This window comes from Amblyomma mixtum, chromosome 9 (genome assembly GCF_055824585.1).
Source record: "Amblyomma mixtum isolate Tamu chromosome 9, ASM5582458v1, whole genome shotgun sequence".
Classification (NCBI taxonomy): Eukaryota; Metazoa; Arthropoda; class Arachnida; order Ixodida; family Ixodidae; genus Amblyomma; species Amblyomma mixtum.
The window spans coordinates 32820769-32833061 of NC_143020.1; the positions used below are offsets into that span (position 1 = coordinate 32820769).

Genomic DNA, 12293 nt, shown 5'->3' on the forward strand with positions numbered 1-12293 from the left:
CGGGCGCAGCACCACAATGGGGACACTTGTCTGTCACTTCGTAACGTTTGTCACGCCACCGATGACGCACAGAAGGAGTCAGAGCCGCTCCTGCCAGAATCCGGCGCACAGATACCTCCTCCTCCAGAGTGAGACTCCGGGGGAGAGGGTACGAACACGGAGGAACTAGAGCGCGTGTTCGCTGACGCAAAGACTGTTTCTCGAAAACATGGGACAGGAACGGATCTGAGGGAAGAGGGGAAGGTGGCGGGATATCGGATGTGTCAAGGTGTGTCATTGCATCCACATGAATATTATGCGGATCCTGGGCATGCCCGCGAATCCAGTGTATACGCACAGGACAGGGGTATTTTGTGCAAAGTTGGTGAATGGATTGTGTAACTTGGAATGTGCGCCTGACAGCCTTAAGGTGGCGGTTCTACTGCCGCCATCTTGCGAGTAGTTCATATTCTGCCACCAGGCTACGACACTGATCCATCACTGAGAAAGTCTGTACCCGTCTTGCCCCCAGCGACCCGAGACTGGTTTTGGTTGAGATGTTGAGATACGTGTCCGGTCCTTTCTTGACCCGTGCACCCGTGCTGCGTGAAGGCTTTCTTTTGTTGCTGCGCCTGCCTTCAGAGTATTACAAACGAACCATGGCAAGCCCGGCTGCTAGTCCCCGTCGTGCGTGGGGGGAGGTGTTGGCTGGGGTGGTTCCGCATGCTTCTTTCTCTGCCTGTCCCTCGCCAAAGCCAAAGAGAGTGGGGCTTCCTTTATTCGGTCTATGGTTCCGGAAGGGTGAAGGGAAAAAGTTGGAGAGCCGGGGCAAGGAGGGTACCGTCTTTGTCCAAACGGCGTCAGAGGTGAGGTGATCCTTGTTCGGGATAAGGATGCCAGAACGGGAACAGAGGACCGTTTCCTTCTCTCTCTTGTTTAGCCTTGGCTAAATAGCCGCAGAAAGCTGTACCGTCGATGTTACTATCTGGAGGGCCTCCTTTGAGGGTATGTGCTTTTTCGTTCTTCAGTTTTACGCGACTACAGACTTTCCTGTTTTCAATGTCGTGACATATTGGGCGCGAGCGCCACCACTGGAGGGAATGGCGCTAGCGTCGCTTTTGCGTAGCAAGTGGGATCACGGGTCTCCTCTTGCTGTTGCTGAAGCGGACGCTTGCCTGAATTTTGTGCGTTTTAAATGCTAAAAGTAGTGTTGTCATCTGCATTTTTCGTTTTTAGTGAGTGCCAGCATTGCGCACTTTAATCGTGTGTCGTCGCTTGTACTGCTACAGTTTATTTAAGCTCTTGCCATGGTCGCTTACTGCTCTGTGCCTCAATGCCGGACTTACGCGGCGGAACCAGGCGTACGCTTCCACTTCTACCCGAAGGACAGAAAGCTGCGAGAAGCTTGGTTAGTCAAGCTGCGAATGGGAAAAGGTGCAAGTGTCCATTCTCGTGTGTGCAGCAAGCATTTCAGCGAACAAGATTTCGTCTATGGAGTTGGCGCTAAACTGTTCGGTGAGTAGCGGCCAAAGTTGCGGCGCGTATTTGCGTCCGCGCACGTATCACTTGTGGAGTCAACGAAGGATGTTTGTTGACAGGGTGGAAAAGGCGTTGGCTTCTACGCGAAGCAGTGCCATCCCAGAACCTGCCTGTTCGGCCTTTGGATCGCCAGCCGTCTGCTCGGCGTCGCCGAAACAGGGTACAGGGCGGAGGTAAGCTGAATGTGCATGGCAGCGTCGGGCGCGATTACGCAGTTTTAATTTCGCGCATAGCACTGCATGCGTAGCATAGTTACGTGTTTGCAAGTAGGTATTACTTTGTGTCTCAAATAATACTTTTTTTGCTTGCTGCGCCTTTGTGCGGGGAGCTTCTGGTAACGTGGTGTTGAACTGGCGTGTATTTGATGAATGAATGTATTCATTGTGCCGCGAGACTCATAAAAGCGAACTAATGCTTGCCGGTGGCGTGTAACTTCCATGATTAAGCTCATTTGTTATTTTGGCGCTCGTAGGCTTGCTGATGTTATCTCTTCTTACAAGTGCTAGAACCAGTATCTGCTAATGGTGCTCGTATCATTGTTTACATTTTGTGCCACTTGCACGCGCGGGACGAGCATGTACGAACGCATTTTAAAACGGCTTGGCTAAATTTCAGCATGCATCTGTTCTGAAAATCAGTGTACATCATTGCTAAGCTAAAATTTGTTTCCACAAACGTGCTATGCAAACAGAGGCCGAGCTTTAAACGGCCAACGTTAATAAAATACAAAGACCAGGTGCTGTTCACCTGATCACCTAAGTATCAACTGCAAGCTTCTTCATTTGTTAGTCAAGAATTTCATTAGAGTGGAATTAAGGCTGATATTGCAGTGCGTGCAGCAAGGGTGGAGAATTTATACCTACTTGCATAGCAAAGGCTGTGGCTAACTGTTTTAATTATTTGCTTTTATGCAGCTAGAAGTTTGCAGTACCACTGTGGGAGAAACGCATATCTGAAGCTCATATTTCATTTTCAGAAGATAGGCCGTTCAGCAACATTTTCCCTAAAGAGAAGCTGGTACCGTTGCCTGTATGCGAACAAGAAATTGAAGCAAGTACATCTTGCTCAGGAGAAATTGAAGACAGTGCACCTGACTCAGGGTTCAACGCAGATATCAATCCCGGTCCAGGTGGCAATCAAGGTATCATTGTCAGCAGGATTATCTATATATACATTGCATTTGCTGACTACAAAAATAAATGTACATTATTTGCTTCAGATATCCCTGCCGAGCTTCATGCCATAAAGAAGGAGATTGGCGTGCAAGTCGACACGCTCGATGCTGCACGAAAACAACCACTGAGCACGGCAAACATCCAGGGAGAAAAAGATCTGAACATCTTAACTGGGATTCCCTGCTTCCAGCTGTTCTATAACATATGCGATATTTATACTGACAGCCGGATGCTGATGCAAGCAAAACGATTTTGCTTATCAAACGAAGATGCGGTGCTATTAACCCTCATCAAGCTTCATTACAACATGCCATTCGCACTGCTTGGTGTGCTTTTTGGCATTCATCGCACCACGGCATCAGAGATCTTCAAGGCCAGTGTGGTAGTCTTGGCTGCAATAATGAAAAATGCAGTCTTTTGGCCGAGCAAGGAAGCTGTTGTTGATAACTTGACGGTGTACTTCAAGGAGTATTCAAGTGTCAGAGCTGTGCTAGACTGTACGGAGATACCGATTCAGAGGCCGAAGGATATGGAGTCCCAGCTGTTAACGTATAGCTGGTACATGGGTGTGTACACAGCTAAGGTTTTAGTTTGTGAGACACCGGGAGGTCACATTAGTTACGTAAGTGAAGCTTATGGTGGCCGAGCATCTGACTCCCATATAACAAAGGAGAGCAAGATTCTAGAAAGATTTCTACCTTCAATTGATAGCGTTATGGTGGATAAAGGGTTCTTAATAGACAAACTCTGCCTTGAGCACAACATCACAATGGTGCGTCCACCTTTCCTACGCAAGAGAAACCAACTTACAAAGCATGAAGCTGAAAAAAATCAAAGCATCGCAGCAGCTCGGGTTCATGTTGAACGTGCAATTCAGCGCATGAAAGTGTTTAAGATTTTGACGGGGAACTTGGGCACCGAGCTTTTTGCTTATATTGATGACATTATCAAAGTCATTGCGGGAATAGTTAATCTCTCGAAGCCTATCTTCAGCAGTGACAAGTATTTAGTACAGTAAAAGACTACCAAAGTGCATGGGCAATATGTTTCAGCACAGTTTCTTCTTTGGATTGTGTTTCCTACGGCTCCTTTTTTTGTTTGCTTGAACAAAGTGGTGGGAATTTTTCTACATTTTCTTGAGTGAGTTGTACATTGTGTTTGCCCTTCTGTTTATATGTTCTTATCGCCAGTTTTCATCATCTACCTCAAGTTTGTTACTTCCTTTACATATGTGCTTTAGGTGTCTTGCTTCTCTTGACCGAAATGTTTTCCTGTAATCTTTTAGTGTTTTCATTCTGTTCATGCTTTTTTCTTCTTTGTCAAAAAATAATTATGCGGCAAACAGCATGAAACTAAGTGTGCAAGTTGAGTTTTCACAGTCTCAGTAACATCAAAGTTTGAAATGCATGAACACACTCTTTATTGCCAACCATTGGCACAGTAAAAATGAATGAATGGTAGACACCAGTTGTCATTGAGTTGCAAGGTAAGGCAACACATAGGACTTGAAAAAGTCAACACCCCTCTCCACAACATCATTGAAAAAAGAACTGTTGAACTCTACAGGAAACAACAACAAGTTTTCGTTGTCTTGGAACACAAAAACATCAGCACTAGTCACCCTTGCCAATCCCATCTGTACCAGCACTTGACAGAAGTACTTGCTGGTCTTTTTCAGACAGAAGCTTACGCCTTCTCTTGTTAATTCTTTTGCTTTAAATTTTTCTAAGCTTATGGGGCACTTCACTTCAAGCACTCTTGGAGTGCAGCAGTCGCATGTGACTAGCCCATCTGGACTGGCACCAATGCATGGATGCTGGTCTGAAATTAAAAGTCCACACTGTTGAACATTTACATTTTGATGCTGACTTGCAGCTAAATAGGCCATCTTTGCCGTTTCTTCTAGCAGAGTGCCTCTTGTCATTGCAGGTGTCTGCACTGAGGTTTCTCGCAATAAAACTTTCAACAGAGGTCGCACATCATGTGGGCCCATCCTTGTCCGGAGTGTGTGCACTCGTGTGTATACAGAATAGGCAACTGACGCTGTCACCATTCCTTTTCTGTACATCAGCCAGTGTGGAGAATTTGCTTGAGTCTTTGTTAAATTATTTACCATGTCAATTTCTGTGTTTGTGTATTGCTGTTGGAGGTGGCTGTAAATTTCTTCTGTTGAGTGTGCTCCGGCTGCAATGGCCTTCCTGACAGCTTCAACAAGTGCTGGTGGGTTTTTCACACCGAGATTTCCTGGGCTTCTTGAACTTGTAACACTATCAACAGTGGATGTGATTGTCTGTGTGGGTACCAGTGGTGCTTTGTCAGTGCATGATGGATCCACATTCTTGCTGCCTAAACCTTTACTGGACAGTTCACAGTGACTTCCTGAAATGAAAGAAATACAAATTTATTGGTGTGCTTTGAAACAAAAAATAAATTTCTGTGCATTTTTTGCGTTTGGTTGTGTTGCTCTCTAAACAGAGATGCATACTGTAGCATCTAAGTTTTCCTGAAACTATTTATTTATGAGTAACTAAACAACTGGTTCAAATAACAAATACAAACAGTGGCAGTGCACTATACGAAACTGTTTACATGCAGTAAAAAAGCTTGGTAATTATTGGTATTGGTACCTTTCAATTGACATGCTATAATGAGGTGCTAAGTCACAAAGCAGTTTACATCAAATAAAACTATAAAAATATATCCACTTACTGTCTTCACTGTGGCGGAGTGCTACGCAGTTGTATGGCAATTCTTGAAGCAGCCTCTTCAGGATGTTGCCATCAGGCACCTTGATATTGTCTCGTTTAGCCTGAAACACAAAAGGTTCAATCAGCCTACTTTCCTGAGCACACTAATAGCATTTTTATTTCATGGCACTTTTTAATCCTCATTATGATGTTGAAAACTGAACTTAGTACAGCTCTGATGCTGTTGCTCGGCTACTTTCAACAAACTTAGTGCGCCTTAACTTGATCAGTCCATTTCATGGCACTTTTTAATCCTCATTATGATGTTGAAAACTGAACTTAGTACAGCTCTGATGCTGTTGCACGGCTACTTTCAACAAACTTAGTGCGCCTTAACTTGATCAGTAGTCCAGAAGTTCTCGAGGTGCATTGGAAGAGGCTGTAGTGGTCTTAGTCATGCTCGAAATGAGAACTTTTCACATAAAAATGCAGATAATATTTTTGCGAGTATGCCAAGCAATGTTTCCAAGTAATTTTTTTATTTTGATGCTGTTTCTCCTTGCTTAACACATGCATCCTCTCAGCAATAATTAAAAACTATCTATTATATTGTTTGGCTGTATTAAATTAAATATTCCAGCTGTGGTGGACAAACAACTTCGATAACAGCTATGGCTTGTTAGTCTCGATGCACTCTGTGCAAAGTGCACTCAAAAACTATAAAGAACATTGACCTCAGTGATTGTTCACAGCACTTATCTCACACCAGTATTATGAACAGAGCAAGCATTTGAAATCATCAAAAGAGTCACTGTCACAAAAGGTTTGTAACTTTGACTAAACTGAAGCATGCATCGAAGTTAGTATGCTGCAGGAGAGGCATTCACACATAGAAGTACACGAGTGCAAACACCTGTGCCACTGTATTCATAATCAAATGAAACAGCAGCAAACTACTGTCTTCTCTTATGAAAGGTACATAAACCTGAAAGTACTCTGCCTCGCTGTATCCTAGTTCATGAGCAAAATAAGGATGACAAACTATGCGCTTTATTTTTCTGCTACAAATTTCGTGTATGTTTCGACCAAAACCAAACTTGCACCACAACAAACACCTAGCATTGCTACAGGTCTAAGTGCAGTCATTGCTAATCATAATACATATGCTAACATAATAATATTTTGTGATACTCTATCCTCCTCTTATTTCATTTTGATGCAACATGCATCATGACTTACCTTTTTGGTACAGTGTAGGTCCACTATCTTCCTTGGTGCATATTTTCCTTTCACAACGGCTTTCTGATCTTTTCCCCATTGCTGAGGCAAATCAGTAGATGACATGAAGTCGAAAGTCTCTGCATGATGAATGTGCAGCAGCAGAGCAACCATGTGCTTGCACTTGTGCTGGCTATAAAAAATAAAGAACGCATATCATGCTTTACCAAACACATCTGATATTATAATGTTCTCACTTGTTTCAGCAGTAGATGCAGCTTACATGTTACAATGTTTCATAATATTTGTGTAGTAATATGTACAGTTTAATTCATAGAAAAGTGCCTGCAGAGCAAAACATAAACTACAACAGTTATATTCCAATCATGAAACCAATGTTAGTATCATACCCTGCTTTGCAAGTGCAAGATGCAGCAGTCACTGTCCTTCCTTTTATTTCTATCTCCAGCTCGTGAGGGTCTTTGTTGACAGCGGAGGTCTGAAGGATAAGCCCAACAAATGTGACTGCATCGTCTTTGCAAAGCTTCACGCTGCACACCACTACGTGCTTTGCGTCATAGACAGCCTCCCCTTCTATCAAAAGCCGGGAGGTCTCAAATTTCTTCTCAATGAAGTCATTGATGCTTGACAATGGAAGTTTCACTGAAACGAAATAAAAGATTTTGCAGCGTGACAAAAAATAACACGCACGCGCCTCAACTGGAGTGATAATTTCGAATGGCCGAGCAAGCCAATAAGCACAAACTAGAACATTACAGACTGTGACCTCATGAGGAAAGAGTCAGCAAAATTACCCTGCGCGGTATAAACAAACATGCGGCGTGAAATGCAGAACACTGAAATTTAAATATTTATCCGCGTCGTCTCCAACTGCCCAACCCGACTGCTGTACAAAGTTCTAGGGAGCAGTCGAACGACGCCGCTTCCGCCGGCGCTGCCTGAAAGCGCTCGGCACCTGTCACAGAGAAATCTTATTACCGATATTCAGCGACCGCTTACCTCTGACTGGTGTGGCACCTTCAGTTCGCTCCATAGCATCAACAACGGTGGTCGTTGCACGATCGCTGCCACTTCAGCAGCTCGCTCACACGGTAACGTGTTTTGTTGTTGCCGAGTGAGTGGGCCTGATGCCTCAAATTGAGCCTAAACAGGTCCAGACCGAAATGCATTTATTAAATGAATACATAAACTATTAGCGCACAGCCAACCTACCTGGGAAAGCGTCACACAGTAGCAGTTCAACGCGCGTTATCCCACTTAGTGCGTCAGGCGCGAGCAGCCGAGAGGTGGCGCCACGGTATGTCCTCGCGCCCAATATTAGTGGGAGCAAAGAAAAAGAAAAAAATAATGCTGCCCAGCCCGCATCGCAAAAGGCACAACGTCGACACAGTGGAAACTTGGGAGAGTTAGTGATAATTGTAGACATAATTGCACAGAGCAAATTAGTAAGTAAGCGAAAAGAGGAAGCGGACGCCAAAAATAAGGAAGGTGTGAAAGAAAATTAATTATGTTTATGTCCCATGTATATATTTCTAGCTTTTTTTTTTCAATGAACCTTATAGTTGAAATCGGTGCCTTTCTTGTGTCCTTCCTTCTGCCCTCGTCTTTTGCGCGTTCAATCACTTCGTCACTGTTGGTGCATAGTAATATTAGTAGTAGTCGGAACACTCCTGGTCTAGAGTGTAACCTGCTAACTATAGCGCTGAAAAAAAATATATTTTTTTATCAAATGATATTGCATCTATGATAAGAAAACTATAACAAAGACAGCTATACAATTTAGTCAACGCTCAGCGTGTGCCTGTCCAACCTTATAAACTATGGTTGGTAAAGAAAAAGGCAGAGAGAAGTGGGCAATTGTCAATTTCTGTTTACCCTTGAGATGAATCGACATTGCGCAAGAGACGTGAAATTGCTATTGAGAGGGTTAGCACCGCAGGGTGTCGGAATGTGTTTTCCTCAGAAGCAAATATTCGTCGTACATGCGGCGGCACCTTGCAACCAATTCCGATCAACTTCGACGGAATTTTGCCAAGGCTCACAAAAATGCAGTATACAGATGCATACCATTCACGAGGCGGACTCGAGACTATTTTATAGACATTGTACGAAGAAGAACGGGGGGGGGGGGGGGGGGTGCAGGAATGCTGCCAAAAAAAAAGGGGTCGGCTACAAAGCGATAGTTCTGTAGGCACTTAGGGCGACCCCCTCCCCTCTCTCGTTTGGACCCTCAACTGCGTGCTCTTATTCATTTTAGACGTACGTCTTTCTTGTATCCAGTTTGCATCATTAGGTTGCTTATTCCCTCCAGAATTTTCCATCGCGTGCTGAAATGTATATCTTTCTAACCTTGCGTCGATTTGCCTCGATTTGGTTGGATCAAAGATTGAAAAAGTGCGCCCGCGTATGTGTGTGTGTATGTGTGCGTGTCCACGCGCGCGTACCTGGAAACTGTAGGAACAGCTGCTATTTTCACACCGTCTATTGTCAGGAAACTATAGCCTCGTTTACATGAACCCGACTTCAGCGGGTCGAGCCAGGAGATCGAGTTGAGCAAGGTCAGCCCAACTTGACTGCATGTTTACATGAACTCGATTTTAGCGAGTCGCGACCGGTTCAACAGCAGCGGCACCAAGCGTCGAACGGCGCAGCGGGAAAGGGCAGTGGCAGCCGGGAAGATTGCGGCATGCACGGCTGCCTCGCAGGCGCTACGGCGCAAGCGAATAACAGGTTCGCATTTATCACCCCTCCTTCCACTAACCCGACTCAGACCGGTTTACGTGCTATCTGCTGTTGGGGTCGAGTGAGTCAACCCACCCCCTGCAGCGGAGTTGACTGGACTCGCTCCCTCGACTCCCGGACCCGACTCGTTTACATGAACCCAGTAACCGGTTTTCAGCTCAAATCCTCCACTCAACCCGTCATGTAAACACCGCTTATAACGTGCTTGTAATCATTTTCCGAGAATTCCTTTTCCTGCGGCGCTAGTCTACCCCGCCTGCAGGAGGGGCACGCAGCAAGGGAGGGGGCGGTCCTTTGTGCCAGTTCCCGAAAAGGGGACTTCTCAGCACTATAGTCGGTTGCAACAAAAGAACGAAGCGGCACACGCAACTCAGACAGAACTCTCCAGCCAATCACGTCGACTTGTGTGGCTGTGCATGCAGCCAAGTCTGCGAAAGAGAACGAAGGAGTCGGCGCTTTGTCCCCGTGTCGCCGACGGTGGATGTCCTTTGTTCGGGATAAGGCTAAAAGAATAATAACGCAAAAAGAAAGGAAGAGATTTTGCTGCCCCGGCATCCGCCATCGTCTCTAGGAGCACCTGAGCAGGAGCAGGGGAAAAGACAGGGAGAAAGGCGAAGGTACTAGTAGGTGTGGTGCCCCCGTTTATTGTCTCAGCTGCACTGGCCACTAAAGGGGGAGGGGGGGGGAGAGAGGGCTGGGCTGCTCACCTTTCGCATAGATCCGCGCGAGAGCGTCTTTTTCGCAAAAGCGCTGAATGTTACAGGTGGGGTCATATTCGGCAACAGACGGTCGTGGCAGCTTCAGTCTCCACTGCTGTCGCGGCGCACCTGTGGAGACCGAACAGAAAACTGTTCGCTCGACGCGCTTGGCTGGGCGGTCTCCTTTGATGGGCATGTGCTGCTTCGTTCTTGAGTTGTACCCGACTTATATACCACATGGATTCATTTCAGCGGTGGAACATGGCGCCCTCTGAACCACGGCATTCGTTTGAAAGAAGTGCGAGTCTAGTTCAGGAAAACTGCACCTGCTCCATGGTTAGTGCTGAAATAGTGCAGCTGCAGCCGCCATGGAAGCAGATGATGGTTTGCGGGTTGTGATAAACGGCGGAGACTCAAGTAACTTTCACTCGTCGACAAGCTAGAACGCTGCTCGAGTTCTCCAAAGAAACGGATCGAGGCTGGTTCATGGCAACATGATATTGTGATGTGCGGTTTGCACATTTCTTCATGAGATACGAGAGGTTGGCTGCCGCTGATGTAGGCTGTAAACAGCTGGCTGCAATTCATTGGCATCGCGAAGGCTAGCGGCCTGCACTCGACCATCCGTTTTGGAAGCAGACAGTGCGAAACTGCGCTCAAAGTGCCGGAACTAGCGGTACACACCCGCCGCACCGCCGCTGCCGCAGAACTTTGCCGAACTGGTGCACTGAGTGCAGGCGAATCGAGCGCTCTCCAACTTCCCCTCCACAGCGCTAGCCGGAACAACGAACAACCGGCAGCACGAAGCGAAAGCCTGTCTCTTCCCTTTCCTGTCGCTTTAGCAATGCCAAAGCTGTCCTCGAAAAATAATACGACGCCCAGAATGCGTTTCGTAGCGTCAGGTGAAAAAAATTGGCAGTGGCTTAGCTCTGCTATGCCTGGATATACGTAGCGTAAAGTGATCCGGTGTTTCGACCGCACGTTTCGCCTTGGCTGCTCGACGGCAAACTGCCAGGCGACAACCTCGGGATCGGAAGAATTTACATTTTCCAGTCTTCTGCGCCGTTTGGCAGCGGCTCGACTCTGTTTAGCTTACCAGAGCTTACATGTTGAGCGCGACCGTCATTTCTCCGCGCACCCTCCTCGCGCATGCGCAGTAGCGCGCGGCGCAACTGTCGTAAACACGAGGTCACGCGTCGGAGAGGAGCGCACGCGGCGCCGGCAGCGAGGAGGCGACGCACCGGCGGACCTGCGCCTCTCGTGACGTCACGCAGTTCTCGCGCATGCGCATAACAGGCGGCGCACACTCGCGCAAAACTCGGCTCTGACCCGCGTAGTGTGGCTTTACTAGCTTTACGCTACAAAACAATCCAGCAAAGCAATATGGCGGAAATCTGCTTGTAAGTTCGACACACTCTACATAGGGCAAAATCGAGGGAAACGTGCGAACATCGTAGAGGTATCGTTCCCTCTCGTGAACACCTCCTGATTGTAAATATTTAGCAGCGCCACACTCGTTATTTTTTTGAACTGTGATTATTTAGTACACGTGCATGTGTGTAGATGGCGCTACTTACTACATTTATCTACATTTATCGCATGTCGCTCCGTTATTGCTATTATTGTTTGTTTTCTGTGGACTTTGTTCTTGGCAATTGTTACAAGTTGATTAAAGGAATGAGAGACCGACATTTTAAGAGTATATTTGCCAGAAAAAAGAAGCCGCGGAACGTTTCAAGAGCTTGTGTCCTTCATGAGGAGAACAAAAAAGGTAGCTAAAATCAACTAGACATTGCGCATTCCCCAAAAGCCGTAGAGTAAAGGCGATGCTTAGCCGCGTAGAGCGAAGTATTAAGTTTCTTCACGCAAAATCTCAAAACTGATACGCGCTGGTTACCTGAACAATTTTGCATTCCGTTTTTAACTATTTCGAAAAAACGCTAATTTTGATCAGGAATAACTTTTAAACTAAAGAAGGCAGACGGATGAAATTTTCAGAATGCAAGGGCGATTAGACGATCTCAAACTGTACAAAAAGACGCCGCAGTGCAATGCATATCCCAAAAGTTATTGCAGATTACATTGTTCTGTTTTCTATGCTTTTCAAACATGCTTGGCTAATAAACTAATCTATACACGTACTTCTAAATGCTTAAATATGTTGATTAGCCTCCGATCTCAAAGTATCTCGAAAGATATTTCTCTAGGTGCAAGAGGTTTTTCACAATTTTGCA

At 46.0% G+C, this 12293-nt stretch overlaps 2 protein-coding genes across 2 annotated transcripts; one reads left to right on the forward strand and one right to left on the reverse strand.

Moving 5' to 3' along the window:
• The first annotated feature begins 1286 nt into the window (after nt 1-1286).
• LOC149328681 (uncharacterized) lies at nt 1287-3711 on the forward strand. The gene is made up of 4 exons (XM_089561495.1): nt 1287-1494; nt 1578-1691; nt 2495-2659; nt 2738-3711. The coding sequence occupies exons 1-4, from the start codon at nt 1287-1289 to the stop codon at nt 3709-3711; spliced, it is 1461 nt and encodes a 486-aa protein (XP_089417621.1).
• A 447-nt stretch (nt 3712-4158) lies between these two features.
• On the reverse strand, nt 4159-7652 carry LOC149328682 (uncharacterized). The gene is made up of 5 exons (XM_089559066.1): nt 7619-7652; nt 7009-7318; nt 6620-6791; nt 5403-5502; nt 4159-5072 (listed from the first exon to the last, which is right to left on the reverse strand). Exons 1-5 carry the CDS (start codon nt 7650-7652, stop codon nt 4165-4167), a joined length of 1524 nt encoding a protein of 507 aa, XP_089415192.1. The 3' UTR covers nt 4159-4164.
• Between the last annotated feature and the right edge of the window lie 4641 nt (nt 7653-12293).

What these genes read in the sequence shown, in the direction of transcription:
- LOC149328681 (XM_089561495.1), top strand. Translation starts at nt 1,287, where the DNA reads ATGGTCGCTTACTGCTCTGTGCCTCAATGCCGGACTTACGCGGCGGAA. An exon ending in AGTTGGCGCTAAACTGTTCG is followed by an intron (nt 1,495 to 1,577) that starts GTGAGTAGCGGC and finishes GTTTGTTGACAG; the next exon opens with GGTGGAAAAGGCGTTGGCTT. An exon ending in AAACAGGGTACAGGGCGGAG is followed by an intron (nt 1,692 to 2,494) that starts GTAAGCTGAATG and finishes TTTCATTTTCAG; the next exon opens with AAGATAGGCCGTTCAGCAAC.
- LOC149328682 (XM_089559066.1), bottom strand. Translation starts at nt 7,652, where the DNA reads ATGGAGCGAACTGAAGGTGCCACACCAGTCAGAG. An exon ending in ACCTACACTGTACCAAAAAG is followed by an intron (nt 5,503 to 6,619) that starts GTAAGTCATGAT and finishes TTTGTGTTTCAG; the next exon opens with GCTAAACGAGACAATATCAA. An exon ending in ACTCCGCCACAGTGAAGACA is followed by an intron (nt 5,073 to 5,402) that starts GTAAGTGGATAT and finishes CTTTCATTTCAG; the next exon opens with GAAGTCACTGTGAACTGTCC.